At 41.9% G+C, this 13,579-nt stretch overlaps 1 protein-coding gene across 1 annotated transcript in view; it reads right to left on the reverse strand.

Annotated features, from left to right (window-relative positions):
- Positions 1-1,067: 1,067 nt before the first annotated feature.
- TACR1 (tachykinin receptor 1) overlaps positions 1,068-13,579 on the reverse strand; it is a 98,944-nt gene continuing 86,432 nt past the window's right edge. Inside the window, exon 2 of the mRNA XM_023552808.2 lies at positions 1,068-1,355. Within this exon, the coding sequence (XP_023408576.1) occupies positions 1,157-1,355 (199 nt within the window). The 3' untranslated portion in view covers positions 1,068-1,156. The remainder of the gene's footprint in view (positions 1,356-13,579) is intronic.

Genomic DNA, 13,579 nt, shown 5'->3' on the forward strand with positions numbered 1-13,579 from the left:
GCAGTGCTTTATCTTCCCACATCGTTAACAAGAAAAAGAAGAGAGTCTGAGAAGCTGTGATACTTGCCCAGAGTCACATAAATAGTAACTGTTACCAATACCCAGATCTTCTGATTTTAGCACCAGTCTTCTTTTCATTCACATAATAAACACAAGATTTGAGAATTATAGAGGAATTTCAGAAAGATCCACATTATCAATACATTCTGAGACCAGAAAACTGCTGGAAATATAAATGTCACATTGCTGCTCACTTAAGCAGAACAAAACAAAGAATAAGCCATTTCAATGTTGCCTCTGCGATAAAGTCTTGGAGGATATTGCTGCGATGGCTTTGAAAACCCGTACAAATGACCAGCCAAGGCCCTGGAAGAGCAGTTGGCCTGCCCTGGAGAGGACCTATCACTCAAAAGGTCTCAATGCACTGGCCTGTGCTCCCATGCATTTCACAGGGGTATGCCTTATTTCCCCAACTGGACAATCCTGGAAGGAAGGTGTCTTGGTTTCTTTTCCCCAAAAGGCAGATCCTGAGACAAGGAGTTAAGGGCAAGTCGCTTATTTGGGAGGAGAAAGAAATGCCTGTAGGGAGTGGGGCAGAGGTACTGGGAGGGGATGGAGGTCAAAAAGGATGTGTCATTGAGCCAGCTTCCATTGGGGCAACTGGAGCTTAATCCCAGGAGGAAACACTGGATAAGTTATAAAACTCACACCTCAGAAATGTCCCACTAGAGGAGTGTGGGAGCCGGGGTGTTTCTACAGCAACTCCCATCAGTCATTGTTGAGGATTGCTGTTGTACAAGTGGGCAGAGTGGCATTCTATGGCTTAGGAAGAGTCCTGGGCAATGAAATGCAGACTCTAGCAGGGGAAAGTTACTGGTCAAAGATTTGAAGCGTAGGGGGCAGGCACCCAAAGGGCCCTCTATAACAGGATCCAGGTCTTGCTTTTTTTTTTTCCCCCATTTATTCTCTTTCAAGGCCCAGAATAGTATTTGGGACGTAATAGTCCCCTGATTACTGTGAGCATATGTACCCAATATCAGAGTGAATATAAGAAGTGCTTACAAATACAAACTGAATCCTAACTGACAAAGGAACACGGAAAGACCAGGAAGGCACCTCATACCATAGTGACTTCAGAGCAGGAAGTGGTCACTACTCACACTTTCTCGTAAATTTTTTGAGGATGCTCGGGCCATTCGATCAAGCACACGACTCTGTTGGGCATGGTTAGCGTGGTTGAGTAGTAGCCCTGGGGGAAGGCAAGCAGGAGAGCCAGCACCCAGATGATGCAGATGACCACCTTGGTGGCTGTGGCCGACAGCCGAGGCTGGAGGGGATGGATGATCGCCATGTACCTGGAGCAGAGAAGAAAGAACAAAGTTCAGATTTGGTCATCAAATTCCGCATCAGTTAAAACCAAAAAACCCAAATCCATTGCTGTCAGGTCGATTCCAATTTATAGTGACCCTACAGGACAGAGTAGAACTGCCCTATAGAGTTTCCAAGGAGCGCCTGGTGGATTCAAACTGCTGCAGCTGTAGCTCTTAGCCACACCACCACCAGGGTTTCCCTGCATTAGTTAGTACCTGTTTTTCCTGCCAATGAAAGATTCCTAGAAACCCTTTGATTCCTGACGATTTTTACAACCTTCCTGGTCACTTTTTATATCCTATTCTTAATCCTCAACAAAATGGATTGACATAGTGGTTGCAACAATGGGCTCAAACATAGCAATGATTGTGAGGATGGCACAGGACTGAGCAGTGGTTCATTCTGTTTTACATAGGGTTACTATGAGTTGGAGCTGACTCAACGGCACCCAACAACAGCAACACTCTAAAGCTTTGTAAGACATACAACATGTTAACATTTGTAAGAAAAGTCAACCAGATTTTTAATATTTTAGAGCTCATCTAGCGACATTCCAACAAGGAACGTTCAATCATTGGAATGCTCCCTCTAGGGATATGATTCCTAAGTACAGGTCAGCAGCTTATGGGAAAATAAAAAAATAAGGACAACATTGTAAGTTTATTCAATATGAAGACTGTCTTTTATGCTTTTTGGGTTAAGGAATAATGCTGATGGAAAGAGTGGATTCTAAAGTCCTCACAGGATAATATAAAAGGCTAGCAAACCTACATGAGTCCATGCAATTTGAGGGTAAGTGAGTGTGTGTGTGAGAAAACCCGAGACTAAAACCAGCAACAACAGCAGCTACTGGAGAAATCGTCACCGATTCTTTGAGCATCTAGAAGTCAGTGTGTGACTCACAACACACATTTTATGAGGAGAAGGCCAGCCTTCTTCTGCTGAGGCAGACAGGCTAGTGCACATAAAAGTCCAGGGCAGCGGGAACCTTCTTGCAGGAACAGGAGGCAGAGTAAACGAGGACTTCCTGCCAGAAGCCATTGCTCCATTTCCTCCTTCCTGGGAGCTGGCATTGAATGGTGTCATCTAAATAAGTGTGTCCCCATCTTGGGATTTGTGTACAGCCTCAGAGATGCAGCAGAAATTTCAGGAATAATAAATATTTCAATCAGCATTTCACATTAACTTTGCCTCCTCCATTTTAAAAGGCATATCCCTATGTGACTTTTTCTTGCAAAGCTTTGGACCCATCCCTTAAAATATACATTTTTTTTTTTTTTTTAAGAGTAGGAATTACATCTTATACAGCCTTTGGGGTCTAACTATTACCTGACAAAACCTACATAGCACATTTGACTCTGGCTTGCAGGTATTTCTGGCTTCCATGGGGTAGAATAGTCAATGGAGACTGGGGAGGCCAGCAAATAGCACAGCTGTCAGCTGGCTCCACATGATCCCACATCATTCCGTTTCTGCCCTCTTGGGACTCCTAGGAGCTCTAGGCCAGAACTGGGGCCAGGTCTACAAGAAAAGCAATTTCATTCAGTATGTGCTCCACAAATTCACCCTGGGCACCTGTCACAGAGTACAGCAGTTCCTTCTGAGCTAGAAGCTTCCAATTTCTCCAGGGAGAAAAGGCACCTAAGTAAGCAGCCATAAAATGTGACAGTGGGATAAGTGACCTCAAGTGGTAATCCAGTAAATACCTGGGAGCCATAGGGATGCTGTGGAGTTAACTATGGATCAAAATGGTGGTGATTATTGCAGGGGCAGGATGCACTCAGAGCCCTCCTCCTCCAGGTTATGACTAGATATGACTTCCTGTCAGGAAAGTTCAATGGCTCTGTTTTCATGATGGTTTCCCTGAGAGTTCTTTTATCATTCTAAACTTTAGACTATCTTTTTCTGCATTTGCATCATGCTTGCTTGCTAGTCAGAGCTGTCATCAAGTGGCACCCAACACTTTATGACTCCATGTACAACAGAATGAAAGGCTGCCTGGTCCAGCCCCATATCCATGATTGGTGTGGATTAGACCATCGTGATCCATAGGGTTTTCATTGGCTGATTTTAGAAGTAGATAAAACCATTGCTATTGAGTCAATTCTGACTCACAGTGATCCTATAGGACAGAGTAGAACGGCCCCATAGGGTTTCCAAGGAGCACCTGGTAGGTTCAAACTGCTGACCTTTTGGTTAGCAGCTGTAGCTCTTAACCACTATGCCACCAGGGTTTTCAATAGGCAGGTCCTTTTTTCTAGTTTGTTTTACTCAGAAAGCTCCGCTGAAACCTGCTCAGCTTCACAGAAACATGCGAACCTCCACTGAAGGTGGGTGGTGGCTACCTGTGAGGTGCATTGCCTAGGAAATGAACCTTGGTTTCTGGCACAGAAGGCAAGAATTCTACCACTTGAACCACCACTAGGACCTAGGGCCTAGGTCTGTAACAGCAATGTTACTGAACATGTTCAGTGTATGGGGGCTGGATATTAGGAGGATATCTCTTCTACCTTTATGTATTACCTATATATACCGTTGTTATTAGGTGCAGTTGAGTTGGTTCTGACTCATAGTGACCTTATGTACAACAGAACGAAATATTGCCTGGTTCTGCACCATCCTCATAATCGTTGCTATGTTTGAGCCCAGTGTGTCAATCCATTTCATTGAGCCTCTTCTCTTTTTTGCTGACCCTCTATTTTGCCAAACATGATGTCCTTCTCCAGGGACTGGTCCCTCCTTATAACATGTCCAAAGCACATGAGGCGAAGTCTCACCATCCTTGCTTCTAAGGAGCATTCTGGCTGTACATCTTCCAGTACAAATTTGTTCATTCTTCTGGCAGTCCATGGTATATTTAATATTCTTCACCAGCACCATAATTCAAAGGCATCAATTCTACTTCAGTCTTCCTTATTCATTGTCCAGCTTTCACATGCATATGAGGCAATTGAAAACACCATGGCTTGGGTCAGGCACACCTTAGTCCTCAAGGTGACATCTTTGCTTCTTAAACTTTGAAGAAGTCTTTTGCAGCAGATTTGCCCAAGGGAATATGTCATTTGATTTCTTGACTGCTGATTCCATGGGTGTTGATTGTGAATCCAAAAAAAATGAAATCCTTGACAACTGCAATCTTTTCTCCATTTATCATGATGTTGCTTATTGGTCCAGTTGTGAGAATTTGTATTTTCTTTATGTTGAGGTGTAATCCATACTGAAGGCTGCAGTCTTTGATCCTCATCAGTAAGTGCTTCAAGTCCTGTTTGCTTTCAGCAAGCATGATCCTGTCATCTGCATATCGCAGGTTGTTAAAGAAACTTCCTCCAATCCTGATACTTCATTCTTCTTTACACAGCCCAGCATCTCTGATTATTCTTTGCCTAAGTATGGTGAAAGGATACAGTCATGATGCACACTTTTCCTAATTTTAAAACACACAGTGTCCCCTTGTTCTTTTGGAACAACTGCCTCTTGGCTTATGTACAGGTTCTGCGTGAGCACAATTAAGTGTTCCGGAATTCCTATTCTTCACAGTGTTATCCATAATTTGTTATGACCCACACAATTGAATGTCTTTGCACGGTCAATAAAACACAGGTAGACATCTTCCTGGTATTCTGTGCTTTCAGCCAAGACCCATCTGATATCAGCGATGATGTCTCTCATTTCAAGTCCTCTTCTGAATCTGGCTTGAATTTCTGGCAGTTTCCTGTTGAAGCACTGCTGCAACCATTTTTTGAGTTGTCTTCAGCATAAAATTACATTTTTTTTTATATGATATTAATGATGTTGTTGTTGTTGTTGTTAGGTGCCGTCGAGTCAGTTCCGACTCATAGCGACCCCATGCACAACAGAACGAAACACTGCCCGGTCCTGTGCCATCCTTATAATTGTTGCTCTGCTTGAGTTCATTGTTGCAGCTACTGTGTCAATTCACCTCATTGAGAGTCTTCCTCTTTTCCGCTGACCCTGTACTCTGCCAAGCATGAGGTCCTTCACCAGAGACTGATCCCTCCTGACAACATGTCCAAAGTATGTAGGACGCAGCCTTGCCATCCTTGCCTCTAAGGAGCATTCTGGCCACACTCCTTCCAAGACAGATCTGCTAATTCTTTTGGCAGTCCATGGTATATTCAATATTCTTCGCCAACGACACAATTCAAAGGCGTCAACTCTTCTTCAGTCTTCCTTATTCATTGTCCAGCTTTCACATGCATATGATGCGATTCAAAATACAACCATGGCTTGGGTCAGGCGCACCTTAGTCTTCAGGGTGACATCTTTGCTCTTCAACACTTCGAAGACGTCCTTTGTGGCAGATTTGCCCAATGCAATGCGTCTTTTGATTTCTTGACTGCTGCTTCCCTGGCTGTTGATTGTGGATCCAAGTAAAGTGAAATCCTTGACAACCTCAATCTTTTCTCCATTTATCATGATGTTGCTCATTGGTCCAGTTGTGAGGACTTTTGTTTTCTTTACGTTGAGGTGTAATCCATACTGAAGGCTGTGGTCTTTGATCTTCATCAGTAAGTGCTTGAAGACCTCTTCACTTTTAGCAAGCAAGGTTGTGTCATCTGCATAATGCAGATTGTTAATGAGTCTTTCTCCAATGCTGATGCTCGATTCTTCTTCATATAGTCAAGCTTCCCAGATTATTTGTTCAGCATAAAGATTAAATAGGTATGGTGAAAGAATACAAGCCTGACGCACACCTTCCCTGACTTTAAACCAATCAGTATCCCCTTGTTCTGTCTGAACAACTGCCTCTTGATCTATATAATAGTTCCTCATGAGCACAATTAAGTGTTCTGGAATTCCCATTCTTCGCAATGTTACCCATAGTGTGTTATGATCCACAGAGTCGAATGCCTTTACATAGTCAATAAAACATAGGTAAACATCCTTCTGGTATCCTCTGCTTTCAGCCAGGATCCATCTGACATCAGCAATGATATCCCTAGTTCCATGTCCTCTTCTGAAAGTCCTCTTCTGAAACTGGCCTGAATTTCTGGCAGTTCCCTGTCAATATACTGCTGCAGCCGTTTTTGAATGATCTTCAGCAGAATTTTGCTTGCGTGTAGTATTAATGATATTGTTCTATAATTTCCACATTCGGTTGGATCACCTTTCTTGGGAATAGGCATAAATATGGATCTTTTCCAGTCAGTTGGCCAGAAAGCTGTCTGCCATATTTCTTGGCATAGACGAGTGAGCACCTCCAGTGCTGCAACTGTTTGTTGAAACATCTCAATTGATATTCCATCAATTCCTGGAGTCTTGTTTTTCGCCAGTGCCTTCAGAGCAGCTTGGACTTCCTCCTTCAGTACCATCGGCTCCTGATCATATGTCACCTCTTGAAATGGTTGAATATTGACTAATTCTTTTTGGTATAATGACTCTGTGTATTCCTTCCATCTATTTTTGATGCTTCCTGCGTCATTTAATATTTTCCCCTTGGAATCCTTCACTATTGCAATTTGAGGCTTGAATTTTTTCTTCGGTTCTTCCAGCTTGAGAAACACTGAGCGTGTTCTTCCCTTTTGGTTTTCCATCTCCATGATATTGATTGATAGTTTCTGCATTTGGTTGGATCACCTTTCTTTGGAATGGGTACTAATATGGTTCTCTTCCAGTCAGTTGGCCAGGTAGCTGTCTTCCAAAGTTCTTGGACTACACCAGTGAGTTCCTCCAGTGTTGCATCCATTTGTTGAAACATCTCAATCAGTATTCCATCAGTTCCTGGAGTCTCGTTTTATGCCAATGCCTTCTGTGCAGCTTGGACTTCTTCCTTCAGTACTGTATGTTCTTGATCATATGCTACCTCTTGAAATGGATGAAAGTCAACCAATTCTTTTTGGTATAGTGACTCTGTGTATTCCTTCCACCTTTGTTTGATGTTTCCTGTGTCATTCAGTATTTTGCCCATAGAATCCTTTAATATTGCAACTCAAGGCTTGAATTTTTTCTTCAGTTCTTTCAGCTTGAGAAATGCTGATTGTAGGACCATTTCCTGAAGGCACAGTTTCTCATCTGCTAAGATGGACAAGCAGCCATGAAGATGCCTCATTTCACCCCAGAACAACCCGGCCTCCTGCACTCACTGGCATGTGTACATCTCAGGCTTTGAAGCAGTTAGTGGTAATTACCTTGCCCCTTTTAATATTTTCTCAGACACTAGATTTTAATTTGTGTCTAACTCAGGAAAAATGCTCTGTGTTAAATAAACGAATCCTAATACCCATCCCCATGCCCAAAGTGGTGATATACCCATTCAGTTTTTAACATGACTGGAGCTTAAGGGGGAATTGCATCAGCATACTGGCATTGCAGCTCCAAACGGGTGGTGGAAAGTCATATTTTATCATTATTGCAAAAACTGCAATTTGGGAGCCCATTTCAGCTAACTCTCTGCTGTTACTTGAGTGTAGGAGACATTCTAGTGACAGATGAAAGTGTTACCCACACAAAACCAGAGAGAATAAAAAACAATTGACTTTAAAAATTATATATATTTTCATTTGTTCAAAACAGAGCCATTATAAATCTCCCTTCCTTCTTTCTTCCCTTCTCCTTTCTCCCTCCCTTTTCTCCTTTCTTTCTTTTTCCTTCACTCTCTTACAAGCCTCACCTCTGGAGTTCCTGTAACATACTTCTTTCTTATTTACCCAAAAGCTAGTAACATTTGAATAACCTGTCTGCAGAGGGGAGCATATTTTCTTTCCTACTCCCCATTCTGAGCTTGGATCCCAATAACATGCATTTATATATTTATTTCAAACCATCATGAATAATTCTTGCTCATTCGGTTATAACTTACCCCTGAACAGGTCTGCAAGGCCTAGGAAAATACATTCAATAAATATGTATTAGCTGCATGGTGCTCACGGGACTATAATGCAGACAATGAAACGTCTTTCTAGTGTACGCATTAATCACCAGGCTGCCAACACAGGGGTCTGGAGGCACTGTGGGTTGTGGATTGTGTTCTCCACTTCACGTTGTTCCCTGCCCACAGAGGGCTGTCAGCACTGATTTGAATTGTATGTGGCCTCCCAACTGAAAAACCTGACACGCCATCTTCCTCTTGCATGATTGCTCTTTACAAAAAGAACTCTATACAATTTTCCCCACAAATGGTTAAGCACTGGACTATTAGCTGAAAGTCTGATTGTTCGAACCCACCCAGAGGTGCCTTGGAAGACAGGCCTGGTGATCTGCTTCTGAAATGTCACAGCTTTGAAAACCTTGTGGAGCAGTTCTACTCTGCACATGTTGGGGTTGCCATGAGCTGGAATCTTCTAGACGGCAACTAGCAATAGCATATAATTTCCTAAAGCTGGAAAAATAGAAGGCTGTACTCTTTTTTTGAGGGCAGAGTTAAACAACCTTCTTATTGTAAAGGAGAATTCCAACCTTCTGATAAGCAGCAGTATCCTCCTAACTTCCTCCTAAACCAGTCCTCAATCATTTTGGGCAGAGAGAATGTCTTTCTCCTTCCAAGCAGGTTTGTTCTACCAGGCCCTTCTGCCAGTCTTTCCCCCTATCTCCAGCCCTCGCCCTCCCATCTTTCCTTTCACTTCTTCCCGGGATAATGTGAGTTCTCTTAAGGGATCATATATTCCTGAGTTCAAATGATGAGGCATGATGATGGCTGAGCACATGGCTGCTAGTTTAGTCCAGGGTTCAGCAAACTTTGTTTATAAATGGCCCCACCCACCACCCAGTGCCGTCATTCCGACCAGATAGTAAATATTTTAGGCTTTGCAGCTCACAGTCTCTGTCCCAACTACTCAGCTCTGCCTTTGTAGTGCAAAAGCAGCCATAGACAGTAAATAAATTACTGACGAGGCTGTGGGCCAATAACTTTAAAAAGCGGCAGATTGGATTTGGCTGTAGCATGCTGATTACTAGTCTAGTTTATGAGACGTTAAGAGCAGGAGGAATTCGAACCATTGCAGAACATGGGGTAATCTCAGAATCACCCTTTACATTTTATAGACTAAGGACTTAAACTTATTGGGTGAATAAATCTTACAGCTCACAATTAGTCTTAAGGTGGTTGGGGGCCAGCATGACCCAGAATCTGACTCTCTTCTGAGCACAGGGGTCAGTCAGCCCAGGTTGTTTTTCCTCCTTTATATCATTCTGGCTTGTTCTTACTCATTTTTACGATGTGGCTCAGATGTCACCTCCTTGTGGTGGCTGGATTAGGTGCCCCACTTTTGTTGCTGTGAAGATCTCTAACTTTGTGCTGACTCCATTTCATGCTATTTGCATGTCTATCCTTTCTCCTTTCACCCACAGATTCTGTGAGGATGGCAGTTGCTGTGTCTCATTCACGTTGATATCCTTAGCCTCCCTTAGTGACTGTTGTTAGGTGCTGTTGAGTCGGTTCTGACTCATAGTGACCCTTTGTATAACAGAATTAGACACTGCCCGGTCAGCCGCCATCCTCCTTATTGTTAAGCTTGAGCCCATTGTTAGAGCTGCTGTGTCAATCCATTTTCCTGAGGGTCTTCCTCTTTTTCACTGATGCTCTATTTTACCAAGCATGATGTCTGTTATGGATTGAATTGTGTCCCCTCAAAATGTGTATCAACTTGGCCAGGTCATTATTTCCAGTATTGTGTGGTTGTCCACTGTTTTGTAATCTGATATGATTATCCTATGTGTTGTAAATCCCAACCTTTATGATGTTAATCAGGCAGGATTAGAGGCAGTTATATTAATGAGGCAGGACTCAATCTACAGGATTAGGTTGTATCTTGAGTCAATCTCTTTTAAGATATAAAAGAGAGAATCAGAATAGAACAGAGAGGAGAGGGACCTCATGCCACCAAGGAAGAAGCACTGGGAGTGGGACATGTATTTTGAATCCAGGGTCCTTGTGCTGAGAATCTCCTAGACCAGAGGAAGATTGATGAAAATGACCTTTCCCTAGATTTGACAGAGAGAGAAATCATTTCGAGCTTGTGCCCTGAATTTGGACTTCTAGCCTCCTAGATTGTAAGAGAATAAATTTCTGTTTGTTAAAGCCATCCAGTCATGGTATTTCTGTCATAACCCATAAAACATAGTAGCACTTAGTAACTAAGACAGTGTACTTCTCCAAGAACTGATCCCTCCTAATAACATGTTCAAAGTACATGATGTGAAGTCTCACCATCCTCCCTTCTAAGGAACATTCTGGCTGTACTTTTTCCAAGACAGATTTGTTCATTCTTCTGGCAGTCCATGGTATATTCAACATCCTTCATCAACACCATAATTCAAAAGTATCACTTCTTCTTTGTTTTTCCTTATTCATTGCCCAGCTTTTGCACGCATATGAGGTGATTAAAAAGACCGTGGTTTGGGTCAGGCACACCTTGGTCTTTAAGGTGACATCTTTGCTTTTTAACACTTTAAAGAGGTCTTTTGCAGCAGATTCACCCAAGGCAGTATGTCATTGCTGATTCCATGGGCATTGATTGTGGATCCAAGTAAAATGAAATCTTTGACAACTTAAATCTTTTCTGTTTATCATGATGTTGCTTATTGGTCCAATTGTGAAGATTTTTATTTCCTTTATGTTGAGTTGTAATCCATACTCAAGGCCATAGTCCTTGATTTTCATCCAAAGTGCTTCAAGTCCTCTTCACTTTCAGCAAGCAAGATTGTGTCATCTGCATAACACAGGTTGTTAATGAGCCTTCCTCCAATCTTGATGCTTTTTTCTTGTTCACGTAGTCCAGTTTCTCTGATTATTTGCTCAGCATACAGATTGAATAAGTACAGTGAAAGGATACAACCCTGACACACAACCTTCCTGACCCTCAGTGACTAAAAGAAAAAGTAATGTAGTAAATACTCAATGAAAGTTTAATTGAATAAACAAATATGCGAATTTCTTGGCACATAGCAGGGGCTGTATGAATGGTTAATAAATTAATGAAAATGAATGCAGCAGGAGAAACACGCACATATTATACTTTTATTCCTCCCAATCTGAACTTACGTGAGACTATTATTTGAGACCAATTATTGCTGAAAGTGTTTTCTGTCATATAGACACCCGGGAGGGTTCCACAGGAGTGAACTCGCTGGACCCAAGGCCTCGGAATTTCCTCTCTCTTGACATCAATCCCTTGAATAAATTCCCAATAATTATTTTTTGACTGAGTAACTTGACAAGCAGGCTGGGAACTGTACAGGATTCAGTGTTCCTACATGGCATCATCTTTCACTTTTCCTCTGAACAAGTTGCTTCACACTTCCCTCTCCCATCCTCTACTCCCTTCTTTTTCAGGAAGCACATGGTGTTTCTACCTGAGGTCACTAACATTTCATCAGTTGGAACTTTCTGTTATGATGCTTCTTTAATAATCAAAAATCTAGGGTCCTCATTTAACCAGATCACTTAACCAGCAACCTTATCTATTCAACTAAGCTCAAGCTCATAAAACTGTAACAAAAGAGGCCTTTGAGCAATCTATGTAGATTCACAACATTCACACATTACTGAATCATTCTATTAATGGCAGGGCCCTTGTGTCCTCACTGCCATGTTGTGCACAATTCTAAGAAGCACAAAGTTTTTGTCTCCAAGCCCAATGCAGACTCACAGCACTGTCAACACCCATTGCCATCAAGTTAATTCTACCAATGTGTAGCACAATAGATTCATTTTAAAAAGTGCCAGCTGACAGCAAGGGAGCAGTCACCAGAACCATCAGAAATGGATGTAAGGACAGGCAGATGGAACTGAGAGCCTGTGACGGTTTATAGTGAAGTGAAGGAGGGGACACAGATGACTGTTCTCCAAGCTGTCCTGCCCCACGTGTGATCAGAGTAGGACCATGTGGTTCAAAGGAGATTCAGGTATCTAGTGCCTAGGCTGTTGGGGATCAAAGAACCAGATATAATAGCTCATAAGGGGAAGTGATTCTAGACCCTGGAAACCCATCTCTCTTCTCTAGATCTCATGTTCTACCTCACTACCATCTGTAGACATTTTATCCATTCTTTAAATGTGGATCAAAAGCCATCTCTTTTAGGAAAGCTGTTTTACTTGTCTAATCACCCCTTCTCATGGAGGTGATCATACCTTCCATTAAACATCTTCCTGTAGCCCCATTGCCTGCGCTTCTTATATACTCCTCGTATTTTGTCTTATAACCAAAAAAACCGGTTGCCGTAGAGTCGATTCTGACTTATAGGCAGATGGTAAGCTTCCTTAGGGCAGGCACTGTGCTCACTTATCTCTTCATCTTCTGGAGGGCTTGAAGAGAGCCTTACATAATTAAGAAAATTTTCCTGGATGTCCTATTTAATTTTGCCCCAAGAATGCCATCTTGGGAGTTCACAGTTCTACTCAGAACATCCAGACCAGTCTTAAAGGGCCAGATTACAAAGGACAGATAAGATTCTGTAGTGTCCTTTCCTCAGTGAACTCTCATACTCCCCCTTGGAATGTAAGACACTGAGCTAGGGTGAATCAAGTGCTCTGGTTGAGCATATTTGGAAGGTGATCTCTGAGAGGCCCAGGATCATGGCTACCCTCTTATTTTTCAGAGCCTGGGCTATCATAAAAGTAAACATGAGGAAGACCTGTCATGAACTATGGGGGAAAAGGCAGTGAAGGTGGAAAACTTGGGAAATTATTGGTAACATGTGCAGGAAAGAGGCCGGGGAATCCTGCTACAGAGACTACAGACAGGAACTCAGGCACCGTTGCTATGGTGATTTTGCCTCTTGTTATATAGTATAAATCTATAACTATTTATTTATTTACTTTTTGGTAGTGCTTTTATAGTTAAAAAAATCTTTTGATGATAATAAATTATAAATATACCACAAAAGTGCATGTTTAATGAAATTTTAAGTACTGATCTTTATTTTCTGCTAAGTTGATAAATGTGTAACATGTACTAGGTGGTTTTAGACATTTACCTTCTTAGGGGGTAAAGTGTTATCACTGAATATATGAAAGCCAGAAGACACAAATCTGTTGTAATTAGTAGATTTTTTAAACCAAAAAGTTAGTAGTTATTTAAGAAGACTGTGCCCAAAGACATTGATTTAACATGTGCAATGAAAATGGTGTGTTTACCCATCATTCTGTGAAGCATAACTTTTCACTTAAATTTAATGACTGTTCTAAGCTAGTTTCACTCATTTTCAATTCCAGTTTTTCTTGTGGATACACAAAAGGTGAAGCGATAGC

This window comes from Loxodonta africana, chromosome 15 (genome assembly GCF_030014295.1).
Source record: "Loxodonta africana isolate mLoxAfr1 chromosome 15, mLoxAfr1.hap2, whole genome shotgun sequence".
Classification (NCBI taxonomy): Eukaryota; Metazoa; Chordata; class Mammalia; order Proboscidea; family Elephantidae; genus Loxodonta; species Loxodonta africana.